Source organism: Catharus ustulatus, chromosome 15 (genome assembly GCF_009819885.2).
Source record: "Catharus ustulatus isolate bCatUst1 chromosome 15, bCatUst1.pri.v2, whole genome shotgun sequence".
Classification (NCBI taxonomy): domain Eukaryota; kingdom Metazoa; phylum Chordata; class Aves; order Passeriformes; family Turdidae; genus Catharus; species Catharus ustulatus.
In genome coordinates, this window is record NC_046235.1 from 15,510,682 (window position 1) to 15,524,805 (window position 14,124).

At 42.5% G+C, this 14,124-nt stretch overlaps 1 protein-coding gene across 3 annotated transcripts in view; it reads right to left on the reverse strand.

Annotated features, from left to right (window-relative positions):
* The window catches only part of RNF145 (ring finger protein 145), a 47,413-nt gene that overhangs the window by 19,362 nt on the left and 13,927 nt on the right, over positions 1-14,124 (reverse strand). For all 3 annotated transcript variants that reach the window (XM_033073294.2, XM_033073295.2, XM_033073296.2), the window contains exons 3-4: positions 10,030-10,138; positions 3-94 (exon numbers count right to left, since the gene is read on the reverse strand). In XM_033073294.2, coding sequence (XP_032929185.1) covers positions 3-94; positions 10,030-10,138 — 201 coding nt within the window. The remainder of the gene's footprint in view (positions 1-2; positions 95-10,029; positions 10,139-14,124) is intronic.

Genomic DNA, 14,124 nt, shown 5'->3' on the forward strand with positions numbered 1-14,124 from the left:
ACCTACTAAAGCTGTCATGAAACGGTTCATAGAGAGAGGCTCCAAGTACATTGGTCCTTCATAGCCTGATTCCAATTCACTCCTCACATAATCCCTGAAAAACACAAACCCACAAACTATTATGATCCATCTGATTCAGACAAGAAGCAATTTATTCATTCCACGTATATGTAACTTCAGTGTACGTCACAGCCAATTAACTAAATTGCAAAAAGCAATATTAACACTACTGTTCCAGCAGCCGTGCTGATGGAAGGATCCAAGTGAGCCATGACTTAAGTGAGCAGAATTATCTGTAATTAGACTCACTGGCAGAGCTGTAAAAATCCTTTGGGACATCTAAGCTGTTCTTCAGAGCGTGGCCTCAAAACTGCTTATTGACAAAGCCTCTTAAGCACCATTCCATTTTTAAGTATCCTTATTAAATGTTTTTCTTTCTAACAGTAATTTCTTTTCCCACCAGCAACGTGGGAAAAAAAAATTGAGAGCTTGACAGAGAGACCTTCCAATTTAATGCATACAGTATTTTGCACTTAAGAAGTTCTTAACATTCAATTAAAAATAAGTATGAAGGAAAAGTAGCAGTCATGAACTAGAGTCAGGGAGTTACTACATCACTCCTTTGTCCAACATGATTTAGAAGTTTAGTTCAATCCTACCAGATACCCACAAACTAGTGAAACACTATTGACAGACACAGCAAAAGAGCCTGAAAATCTGTAATCAGAAAAGCCTGAAAATCTGTAATCAGAAAAGCCTGAAAATCTGTAATTCCCCTCAGCAAAGGTGGGCTGGGAGAGTGGGCTCTGGCAACCAAAGTGAAAGGTAAGAACCTGGGGACCCTGTGCTGTTCCTGCTGTTGCTGGTCATCCATTGGCTCTGCCCTGGAGTAGGTTAACAACATCAACAGAACTCAAACATAAACCTGACACTAAGAGCAGGCATTTCACACCTTCAGAAGCTGATCCTGGAGCAGCACAGCAGGAATTCTGCAGTGACTCCTTAATCCCCTGCCATGAGACACCAGGCAATACTCCTGACCTTCCACACCCAGATCCCCAGCCCGTTTTTCTGCCATGTCCTGGGACCCTTCCTGCTCCACTGCAGGGCACCTCCAGCTCTGGAATCAGCAGCACAAAAACCCCCTGTGTTTGTTCCTGGCTGATCCTGTCCAGGATTCACATCTACCTGCATCACATCCTGGGAATGCCAGACAGACTTGGTCTGACCCTGCATGGAGCTCACAGAGTCTGTTTGCTCCAGGGGCAATTCAGTTATTCTGTGTTTATTTTTATCAGTGAGACAAGCTACACTTCCTGGGAACAGATGCAGACAAAGCACAGCAAAACAGGACTGGAAACCACAGCCAATACAAGAATTGCTCTTTTTATTTCAGTGCAGAAATAGATGGAACTTAGTGCTACTGGGACCATTCACTTCTCCCCAGAAATGTGGGAATATACCCTGCTCCCAGGATTAGCTTGCTACACCAAGCAAAGGTATTCCCATTTTAACTTGCAAAAAAAATCTCTGGAATTTAAGATATAAATCTCAAAGTTCTAAAACAAACACTTCAAAGCCTGTTCTTCATAGCTGACAACGCTGCCTACTCAGAGCAGCTTTTCAAGTGTCATAGTGTATGTGAGGTATGTTGAAATGAGTTCTTTACACTGCAACCTACAATTAAAAACACATGAGGACTGAAAAGGCACCTAAAATGACAATTCTAGACAGAAATCTTCCTCCCTGTTCTCTGGGTATAGCTAAGCACAAGTGCTTTTTTTCCACCTTGCAAAATCCATAAAGTTGTAATCCTGCAGGCAAAGAGGTTTTTTTAAAATTTATTTTAAAAATAAATGGATTTTCTGAAAGCATCAGCAACACAAAACAGGATGATCCATCATTTACAGAAGAGATGAAAAAATAATAGCACTTGTAAGATGCTGGAGATGGCTTTTTGTCTTAGCAAAATCATGCTCCATCCTCAAATTTTGGGTGGAAACACTGGCTATCTCTAAGCTGCTGGAAGAAAAGCAGTGAAGACATCAAGTTTCTTTTATTTGTTAGGACACAGGTTATAAAATCACCCAGGATACCAAGTGCAGCAAGATGACCTCACACAACTTAGCCAAGAGACACGAACAAAGCTGCACTTACAGTTGCTTCTTCAACACCAGAATGTGCTTGGAGATGACCCAAATTTCTTCGAGCTACATTTCTTGCTGTTGTCTCATTCAGTCATCTGCATTTGCCTGAATTCTCTAAGTAACTCAATTATAATTGAGTTTTAGACCCACCAGTTTGGAGAAGCAATGTTTTAAGATCTCCTAAATTTTTTAAACAGTATTTGTAGCTGATGTCTGAATGAGGAAAGTGAAAGCAATGATTCTCCTATTACCAGTACAAACACAAGGATCTTTTGGCACAGACACCAATCAGAAGATGCCTTGAACAGCTGCAGTGCCATACAAGATGCTGAAAAAAGCAAGTGCCTGCACTCAATTTTGATCAATTAAAGCTGTATTAATCTCCAGCTTTTACATTTGAGGATTGTTCACTTTACTGCAGCAGTGTGAGAAAACAAGAATGCTAAAATCATTATTTACTAGTTAATGAAATGGCTGGAACTACATTACTTTGGAAAATCAGGATTTAAAAATAAAGCTTAGATCAGACTGCCTGCTGTCTATGCTGTAGATGGATTCCAGCCTCATTTAATCCAACTGCTGTTAACAGGTACCCATGGACAGCCATGACTAAATTGCTCCAAAGGTGATCATTTTTCACATGTGATCATTTTTTTTATTACTGAAGTACTAAAAGGTCTTCCATTACTAAAAATATGCTTTATAATTGACTGGCATAAGGTACAGTAGTTATCTGACCTGACCCATATTGCTGACATTTGCTTTGGCTGCTTAATCTCCACTGTCAACATCAAACACACTCTCATAGGTTTCTAATGTCTACAGACAACTTTAAAATTAAGTGTATTTTAAGTTTATCCATAAGAAACAATTCAGTCTCTTGCTCCTGCCCTTCTCATTTTAAGCTCTGTGAGGCTCAACACAATTGGGATACAATCAAAATAAAACTGCAAAACATGAAATAAGAGAATGGTGTGAATTACAGCTTTAGCATTAACAGTGTGTTTAATCCCATCACTTCTATTCTGCATAACTGCATCACTTATTTTCCCAAGCTGCTTTTTGCTGGAAATGGGTAAAAGAAATATGATTCCTTTAAGCAAGACATTTGTGCAACTACACATTAAATAAAACCATCATCCACGTTCCTTGTCAGGAGGGGATGGACTGTGGTAAATTAATTTAGTTCCCTGAATTCTTTTAAACTGCATTCTTTTGTCTGAGTAGTTTTTCTCAGAAAAAGAAAAGAAAAAAAAGTAGCTGAATTTGCTGGAGTCTTCAGCCACAAACTGCAAGCTCCCTCCTAGGAAAGCTGAACTTATCTTGAACTTCTGCTCAGTTACATGAAGGGAGGCCCCAAACCAGTGTGAACTCTGGGTCACAGCAGAAGCTGCAACCCAAGTAAAAGCAGCCAACACCCACCTGGAGACAGAGAATCCAGCAGGGAACCAGAAGCCCCCAGATCCAAACCCACCACTGGACCAAGGGGTGTGTGCAGAGCACATGAAGGGTGGATGCAGGATGGCTGCATTGACTGGAAGGGTACAAGGGCTCAGTGATTTCTGTGTTCTGGGTCCCTGGCTGCAGGCACCCAGCTCAAGCTGTTCCTATCGCTGTGCCACTCCATTATTAAACTAATTTTTCTTGGATTTGGAAGCTGCTGCAGGAAACCAGATGGGATCTCAGACCACTTTCACAACTTCTTGTCTGCAAATAGCCATCAGGTGAGTTCACCAGGTACCTCTGGAGCAGGAGGCATTGAAGGGTGAGTGTTTAAACTCCCTAGGCTGATTGGAGAAGATCCTGCAGTGGGTCTGAGCTCCTATCAATATTGGGTGTGTTTGAGTCCCTCCCCTACTGCAGCTCACTCACAGCTGCACAGCCTGATCAGACAGTAATGTGCACACAGAGAGGGGATTCAATTCCACATGTAAAATCCTTTAGATACAAACTCTTGGCTAAATCTGAGACTAACACTGGATCCAGCTGCACCTACACTCCTCTCTGAACCTCATGACTCCACAGAAGGGTCTCCCTGACAATCCTTTTTGCTGTTTTTTCTTTATTCTTTCTGGTAATAGGGAGCAAACTCAGCGTAGAAAAGGGGATGCCCTTGGCCAAGGTATTGCAAAACTGGGAGAAGATTTATGGTACAGCTCAATTATCTAAAGAGCACACAGTGGCCTTGTGCCAGGAGGAATGGCCATATATTACTAGGACAGCTGGTGGGGGCCCCAGGAAATTTGGCCACTACATGGAACTTTCAATCAATTAAGACTCACTTATTTACGACTCTGCTTAGAGGATAAAAGCCCTGGACAAATGCATGGCTGTTTTAGGAAAAGAAAATTGGATACACCAGTCTCATGTCAAACAAGAGGTGAGTAACCAGGCAGCTAATGAATGATGGCACTATGAAGAACTGATACTCTGAAGAGATGAAGTGGGACAGCTCACTCACCACTCTGGGTGCTGTTAACCCAGATGAGCACAGCTGCATGGCTAAGTACATAATCAATGCACAGTTCAGTGTGGTATAAAGTTAACAAGACTAAAGAGGAGCTAATTCACATAGATTGTTAAGGGCTGGGTGACCAAAGCTCTGTAAAAACCAAAGAAGCAACTCTCACTTTCTGTTGTGAATCCAATACAGCTCATGATCAACTTTAATAGAGAGAACCAGCAAGACCAAAGTTGATTGCTCCAGTGCTACTGTTGTTTAATATTCAATTCCAGCTGCTGTGTGTGGCTGGACACTGGATTTGAAATAAATAAAATATTTGTTAATGTGAAAAAAGTTACTACCAACCACTGTGTCACTGCCCAGCACCATGAGCTTAGCCACCAGCCCTCCACAGGTAAGGGAGTTCATTCCACAAATTCCTGAAATCAGCACTGGCTCTTAGCTGCATCCAAGCACAATTCTACAATGGTAACCACAACCATAAGAGAAGGGGAAGGGTGTATTTTACACACCGAATTTAAGAAAAAAAATTGAGTAAATGCAACTGATTTTGAGAGAGAAGTCCAGCTGAGGTGGTATCCAGCCAATTTCTCATACAGCCTCAAGTAATAATGGCACAGCTTTTGTCTCAACAATATGCACCACATCAGAATACACCACAGACCCAATGCCTGTATTAGAATTGAATCATTATGGAACTGCTCTCTACTCACTAGAGCTGAGTATGGGCCCAACAAAACAGTGTAAAATGGCAATGTGTCAATGTTGATGTGCGTGTTGTTGGAGAAAAACAGCGATTTATTTGTGAAATAAAACCATCAAAGCTCAAGACATTTGTTCTGACACTGAACAAAATGTCTGTCATTTGAAATACAGTAGTTTCACGAATACAAGCCGCACGGATTATAAGCCGCACTTCCGGTGCCTCGACAATGTTGCTGTCTTTGTCAATAGATAAGCCGCACCCCGAATATTAGCCACACTTTCGTTCGTCGCGAGAATCCGTGCGCAGCTTTCACAAATTGGCCAATTAGTAACAGGATCGCGGCATAGCGGGCTTTACTGGCTCGGGGCGGGGCCAGGAAGGCTCGGCCCGCTCATGGTTGCCGACGGGGCCGGGTAGCCCAGCTCAGCGCCACGGCTCGGCGGGGCTGGCCAGGTGGTGCTGCCGCCGCCGCCGCCGCGCTCGCTGGCCCCCCTCTCCCGTCAGCACCGCCCCGCTGCCGCGTTCCCTAGCCCTGCCGGCGGGCCAGCCACTGCCGCCGCTGGCAGGCACGCCGGCCGCGTCGCCGCTGCGTTCACATAGTCGCCCTGCCGGCGGGCCAGGCACTGCCGCCGCTGCCAGGCTCGCCGGCCGCCCCCTCCCGTCTGCACCGCCGCCGCGTTTCCTCGCCCTGGCCGGCACTGCATGCCCACGCACCGCCGGGCTCCCCCACGCTGCTGGCCCCGATTCTGCTGGGCTTCCCCCGCTGCCAGGCAGCCCCACCCGTTGGCCTTCCTGCTTCTGCCATGCTCCCCTGCACTGCTAGCCCCAGTTCTCCCGGGCTTCCCCGCCCTGCTGGCTCAGGCTCTGCCGCCCTCCCTGCCCCGCCCTGCTGGCTCAGGCTCTGCCGCCCGCCCCCCACACTGCTGGCCCCGCCTCTGCCAGGCTTTCCCACCTCTGCCGGGGCCGGCCGGGCTCCAGCTTGGCTTGGGGCTGCCGCGGGCTCTCACTTCCGTGTTGGCAGCTTTTAGAATTTTGTTAATAGATTAGCCGCCCCGGAATATTAGCCGCACTTCCGGGTTTCCACCAAAATTTTGGTCAAATTGGTGCGGCTTGTATTCGTGAAATTACTGTACATCCCAAAGAAACCCCTGAAACTGTACTGGCCTATGTTTAAAAAGGATGTGTCTGTGTAAGAACTCTTTGTAATCTCATGTTTGTAAATAACATATAGACAAATAATCACTCAGTTACTTTCAACTGTAGAAACACTGGGGGATACAATTTTAATTATTTGGCTCCTATTATGTCCAATCAATGGTTACAGTTCAATTATATTTAAGCTAAAATTTACTCCCTATACCCATCAGAATGAATCCTGCACTGGTGAGGAAGCCACTAAAACCTGATGACCTGTATCAACTGCTGGAACACATCCAAAACAATGGACAAAAAATTCCAGTCACCGTTCAGTGCAGAAGAGATGCATCATGTCATGGAAAGAGTGAAGAAGGAGGAACAACACTGATGGTGGAAAATTCTCTTTGATTTTGTGAACAAAATCTTGTGATCACAAGAGTGATCTTGGTCACTCTGCTTATCTTGTGCCTGCTGCTCGCAATAACATTGTAGGGGAGACTAAGGGTTGTATTTAAATCTTCATGAGTTCCTTCCTTCTTATTGCAAGACTTCATTAGTTCCTTCTGACATCTTAGCAGGAATGGTTAATAAAAAAAGAAAGATTGTTGTAAATCAAGTTTAGTTAGCTGCATTCCTTTAACTGTATTCTTTTGTTTGAGTGGTGTGGCTAAGCAAAAGAGCTAAAGCTGCTGGAGTTTTAGGCTACAAGCTCCAAACTCTCACCAGCTCCAAGCTCCCACCTAGAAAAGTCAAACTTATCTTGAGTTTCTGCTCAGTTACACGAAGGGAGGCTCTGAGACCAGTGTGAACTGGAAGATAAGAAGGCCATAACTCAGCAGAAGCTGCAACCCAGCCAGATAAAAGCAGCCAACACCCATCTGGAGCCAGAGAAAGAATCCAACAGGGAACCAGAAGATCCCAGACCAAAACCAACCACTGGATCAAGGGTGTGTGCAGAGCACATGAAGGGTGGATGCAGGATGGCTGCATTGACTGGAAGGGTGCAAAGACCCAAGGATTTGTGTGCTCTGGGTCCCTGGCTGAAAGCACCCAGCTCAAGCTGTTCCTATTGCTGTGCCACTCATTTATTAAACTAATGTTTCCTGAAACTGGAGACTGCTGTAGGAAACCTAAGGCAAAGAGATTTCATTAAAATTGGATTCTGGGTTTTTCAAGCTGACTTCTCTTTTTTCCATAAACAGATGGTATGTTATTTCCACCCAAATTGCCAGGTTAGCATGCTACATACAAATGTGGCATCATTTGGGATGCTCCAAGTACTCACAAATATTACTTAAACCATCTTTACACATCAAGGTAATTCTCAGTTCAGCAGGCAAGGAAACAAAACATTAAAAAAATTAAGTGACTTGTCAAGGTCACATAAACCTGGAAGTCTGAAGTCAGAGCTTAACTATAAAATTCAGATGATCTTATTCCCAGACTTGCAGATGAACTGCAAGCTATTTCTGGGGTGGAAAAAAGCACTGAAAGCTGAAGTCTTTCAACAGCTCAGAATTTCCAGGACACTGCAGAGTCACAAGTGCCAGATGATTCTGGTCTTGTTCTATAATTTGCACTAACCAAACTGGCCTCAATATAAGAACTCTTCATTGGTCTTAAATAGCATCCCAACTGCTACTGCATGCAAGCAAGTCCCTGGAAGTTTTCAGCTCTGAGCAGAATTACTAACAAAAAACACTGAAAAACAGTTTGCACATGTGACTACTGTATGTCTTGTTATGATCAGGCTGCTAAATAGAAACACAAGTTGGAACTGGATAGCTCTGGCAATAAGAGGAATGGCTCTGCCAACAGATATGTCTGTCACATTTTACTATTTTCAATATAATGGGATTCAAAGATTCTTTTGTGAGGCTAATTCAAGTGTCACTCCCCACATATGATTCCCTGACTGTACAAAGGCTTCAGCTGAGAGCACCTTGCACTGTGCTTCCTTCCAAACCAAATAAGCCTCATGCCTAGGGAATGGGTAAGCTCACTCAGAAGTGTCAGCAGCTACATTTGCCTTGCAAAATACCTCGGGAATACTGCTGGACTATTTGAATCCATTACATCTTTTAATTAAATATATTTTTTTGTGCTACTTGATGCAAGATTTAATTAAAGTCTTTATTAACTCACTCCAGAAGCACCAAATGGAGAAAACCTAGTAGCAACACAGGGAACAGTCCAAGCAATAGTTACTAAACATGATACAATAAAGACTGTAAGGACTCAAACCTCACAAAGCAACAGAATTCAGAATTCCTATTATACAGAAATACAAACAAGGTATTAAAAGCAAACACACTGTTATCCCTTAATGTATCAACCAAATACATAGCATCCCCTTTTCTTCTAAAAAATTTAAAGACCTGGAGTGGCATTTACACCTGTAAACATTCTGGATTAAAGCCCTGTGTCTGATGGGCATTTGTTACCAGATTTATTTTTTCAGCACTTAAATAATGTTTAGGTTGAGTTTTGTGATAAATAGGATTAAATCCCATAAGAAACACCCACAAACTCCATCTGCAACAACTGAGGAGTTCCCTGAGGATGACAAATAAAGCCTTTTTTCCTTCCTACCAAGGCAGTAAGAGGCTGTAACTCCTCTCTTGTACACTCATCCTTTTCAGGAAATCACCAACTGCAGCTCTGACAGCCACAACAGTGACATGTCAAATCATCACAAAACCTTCATTAACACTCCCCTGAACTGCAGCTTATCAAGAAAGACATTCCAGCAAATGCTCTGGAACAACAATTTTGATGCAAAAATAACAAAACTATCACTTTCATTAAATCAACTGAAAGCACATTTTTAAATGTTTCCCATCAGCAGGCACCAAAATAAGTCAGGCTCAAATCTGTATTTTCAAAACTTCCCATACAAAGCCTTGAATGTGATGGCAGTCTTTGATTGCAATTAAACATCATGTCAGTATGAAAGTTTACACTGGCTTTCAACAGGTTTAGCTGGGGCCAAACAAAGATGGCTGATTTTGTCTTGTTTGACTCAGAGTTCTCCAGCCTCCCGCTCTGCCTTTTAGATCCAAAACACTTGCTTCCATTGTCAATTCAAATTTCTGGAATACATTTTAAGAATAAATTCCACTACTACTTTGCTTTTACTGGATTCCAGATCTAGATCTGTATTTGCTCTCTCTCCCAGGCTGCCAGGAAACTAAAAGTAACATCCTGTCTGCTGTGTAAAACACCCCAGTGCTGAAAGCATTTCAGCTGAGCCACTGAGTAACTTAGATTACTGCATCAGAGGCCACATTTAGTCTTGTGCTAAGTGCTTTCTCTCCTTAGATGGGTGGGCACTACACTCCCCAGACAAGTAGCTCAAAATTCCTGCTGTATTTTCAGTGACTTTGAAGAACTACTTGACTGCATATTTAATTCTGTAAACTTTTCCAAGGACAAAGAAAAGCAAGATATATTTAAGTGTTTGATATGAAAAAAAACAGGCCTCCACAAAACCATTTATAGACAATATTAACAAAATAACTGTTCTTTTTCCAATTCCCAAACCATGCTAACAAAATTAATCAATTTATTCTTACCTAGAAATTTGGTGCCCAGCATAAAGCAGCAGTGCAGTCAAAAAATACAGGTAAAGCTGAACCAGGTGTTGCCTTGGTAAAGTTAGGAGCACAACACTTAAGATGTAACCTGTAACAAAAAGCAGAAATTGATATTTTAAAAAAAACTAACACCAAATTAAAGTAACACTTAGCATGTTTACAATTTAAGATGGGGACACACAGGCTTTACTCCATATTAGTCATATTAAACCCCACTCCAGCTATCAGGGTTGCATAAATCAAGGACAAGACCTGTCAGAGCCTAGGATTTGTGGTTTTTTATCCCAGCAATTCCTGCACTTCTCATTAGCATTTAGTGAGGCTGCTGAAAATGACCCAATGCAGATCCAGCTTTAACACCACAGCCTGGCTGCTCAGCAGCCTCTCCAACAAGCAAAACCCTGATCTTTATTTTCACAAGGATCTCACTCAGACCCAAATGAAGCAGTACTTTGAAGTCCACTCCAGAACTGGGTGGTGCATGTCCACACTCCTCCTCTCCAGACAGGCTGTGGGTCCAAAACCCAGCCCATGGTGCCCTCACAGTATTTATTTCCAAACTCTCTCTCCATCACTGCAGTGCACTTGGGCTCTTTCTGAAGGTCAGCCCAAGTGCCTGGCACTGATATCCATTTAGGAAAAACAACCCAGCAACAGCCAACAACTCCCCTGAAGCTAAGAACAAAATGCTAGAGAAGAACACATCCTCACAGCCACATCAGTCATGTCACATTTAAAGTTTCATACATTTATTCAGCAACATCAGGCACAGCTTTTTTATCTGAGTTAATTTATATTTTAAGCTTTTTAAATATATTTAATAATGCTACTCTAGATTAAGCACTCATGAGCAGTGGCACAACCAGGTACAATAAAACAGCTGGGGAAAACAGCATGTCCCAATATTTGAAAAAGATACTATTTCAGAGTCAGCATTTATGAAGAAGTATTTCAGGCTGATTAGTATCTGCCACATCCAATAAGCCACCTCTGTAAAACTCTACCAACAGTTTGGTCTTCAAAAAGGTATCCTGCAAGATGCTCCTATAAAAGGCAACAGGCCCATAGGATGCCAAGCAGAGAAAGATCAGTTCAGGTAAGACAGACGACAGGATCAAAGACAGACAAAGCCTATTTATTTACCCTTTTAAAACACCAGTAAATCATTTGTGTTTTTAACATTAAGTTTTCAATCATCTTCAGGAAGTGGATGTGACAAGTGCCACATTTGTCTCAGGATGTGCTTTTTAAAAAGCTGAAATAATTGAGTTTCTTTTACTAAAATCAAGTGTCATACAAGTCACTAATTCTGTACAATGTCACTCTGACCAGACAGCTGAACACCTCTCCTGTGAGGACAGGCTGGGGGAGCTGGGACTTTCAGCCTGGAGAACAGAATAATTTTTATTTTGAGCTTTTTTACAGGGGCCTGAAACACAGCACTCTGTTCTAGCCAGGGTCTCCCCAGCACTCCATCAGTTTCCTTCTAGCAACTGTTTTATACAGAATAACTTGCTTCTACTCACAGCATCAGATGTTCTACACCATCAGTTTTCTTCACAAACCTGCATTTTCTGGAATTCTTGTTCTCTGTTCACCACCTCACTTCTACCAAACACACAGACAACAAGAGCAGGAACTCCTCAGCAGTCTCCATGAAGATACTGAACTATCTTGCACCAACCACAGCCTCATGAGCCAGCCCCAGAGCTCTCAAACCATCTGCAGACATCCCTACATCTCTGCTGCATTCACCCCTTTCTCCAGATTCCTTTGTGAGAGACAGCTCTCCCTGAGGAACAACCCACAACCATTTCTCATTCCAGCACATGAGTAAAATCTCTAAAACTTTCCTTCTCACTGTAGCCTGTGACTCACCTTCAGGTGGAGAACTAACTGGGGTTTATTATGCATTCTTTTATTCCTCTATTACTCTAGAAATAGTTTTAGAATACCTGTTTACTGTATCTGTATTTAAGCCCTGTCATCTTTATTTTATTTTATCACAATAAAGTCTGCTCCTTGGCCATGTGATGATGTACCTGAGCAATGGCAGGATCATTTCTGTAAAAGTAACACGTCTTAGAGGGCAGTAACAAAGATGTGATATGCAGAAGGATTTTAGATAACACTGAAGTTCATTCTTCTCTATATGATCACAACTTTAATCAAAATACTTAGAGTCCTCCAGGATACAATGAAGGACTGGAAAAAAAAAAGGCTAAATTAAAAGATGAAGAAAGTACTGTCACAGTGCCTTCTAACCAGCAGGCTTCCACACTGCACAGATGCTCAGATCTGTGCAGGGAAGCAGCAGGAGACAGCCAAGGTTACTGCAGAAGCTTCAGCAATGAACTCCTCTGCTCAGGAGTTTGGGCTGGAATGTAAATGTTCACTTTGAAGCAGTCATTTGGTTTAATTGTTAGACTTTGAAGAGGGGGAGAGCAACAGACATTTAAAGTAGGTCCCATCCAATCTTATTTACAATTTCCTCTTGTGACTTGGTAAATGGTAGATTTCAGCACACTTCATACTGAAATATTTGCATTTTTTGCTGCAGAGGCCCTATTCCCAAAGTGGTACCAACCTCATTTTTTTCAACAAAGCTTTTGCAAAAAAAAAAGGCAAGTAATTCTTTACCAAGACATCTGATTGCACAAGAAAAGGAAGACAAGCTCAAATTCAGACAAACTTGCAATAATATTCTGTTCCCTTTGTTCTCATACAGACAAATGAAATAATTAGTGTATAGTGTAAATAAGATTCCACTTAAAAAAAAGACCAGGAAATTAAATTTCTCACAGTAGCTTTCTCATCTAAATAATTACATTCTGTTTTCATTTGCACCTCCTCTGCCAGAAGAAAACACGATGCTGAGAACATAGATCCTTTTGGAGAGAGTCCACACACACAAGGACTTAAACAGTCTGAGAAACAGTCATCTTATTGGGTAACCTTTGAGCAGGGGTTAACAACTAGCTCTCACTTCCATCCAAATGGAGTTTTTGAGCTCTGTGGCAGCAGTGAGCACTCCCCTCCCTTGATTTAGGCTGTGCTATTTTTGCTCTTGGGACTTGGTGCATTGTTCCTTTTGACTCACCACGTACATCTCTGTATAAAGCAGGTTCAGGGAAGGCCAATTCCTGCCCCAGTAAAGGAATGGTTCTAAAACATGTTAAAAACAATAAACAAACAAAAAAAAAGATAAAGAAAAGACAGAATAATCTTCCCTGGATACAGTCAGAGTGCCCTAGTGCCACAACACCAAGAAAGAGACTTGCACCTTTATGCTTCCAGCTGCAAGGAGCATTACAGAAACACATTCTGCCAACCTTAAAAATACACAAATCCCCCACTCAGCTCCTATTCAGGAGCACAAGGAAGCAGAGAACTTCTACTGCCTCTCATGGTGGTTCAGATTTAGGCTCTGCTGGAGAAGATAAACTGTGAGAATCATCCTAAACAGAAAAGCAAAGTCAAACACTGCTAGACAAGAACACACATATTAACCAGTTCATGACCTCATTTACAACCTGTTGATTCAGCTTGATGAAAACCTCTGGCTGTGCAATGCTCATTGTTCAGTAAGCAGCAGCTCACAGACTGCCTTTCAGCAATCTCTCTCCATTTATGCACCACCAAGGTGTTCCCAGCCTCTCTCACCAGAACTACCTCTGCCAACTCAGGTGTCTGTGGTTTATTGACTGCACACAATGGAGGCTTCTGGAACATGATCAAAGTCACAACTCATCCTCTTTATGGAGCACTTTAGTGCTCATTAGCATGATTACAGATCCCTTGTGTCCATTTCATATTATCACTCACAGTTTCCTGCACATTTAGTCCAAAACTGAGAACTTTGCACATCAAAGACTTCCTAACATTTCTTAATAAGGCCACACCAACTCTTGGAGTGCCAGAAAGTAGGAGCACAATTGCTTGGATTCCACCAGGAAATTAATTTAGTGGGCCCTACTTTTCCATTTTCCCATATCCTGTGGTAAAGGGTCCATGATTTGCAAAGCAACTTGCTGGGAAGCAGCAAGTCATGAGCCACAAACTCCATCCCACAGC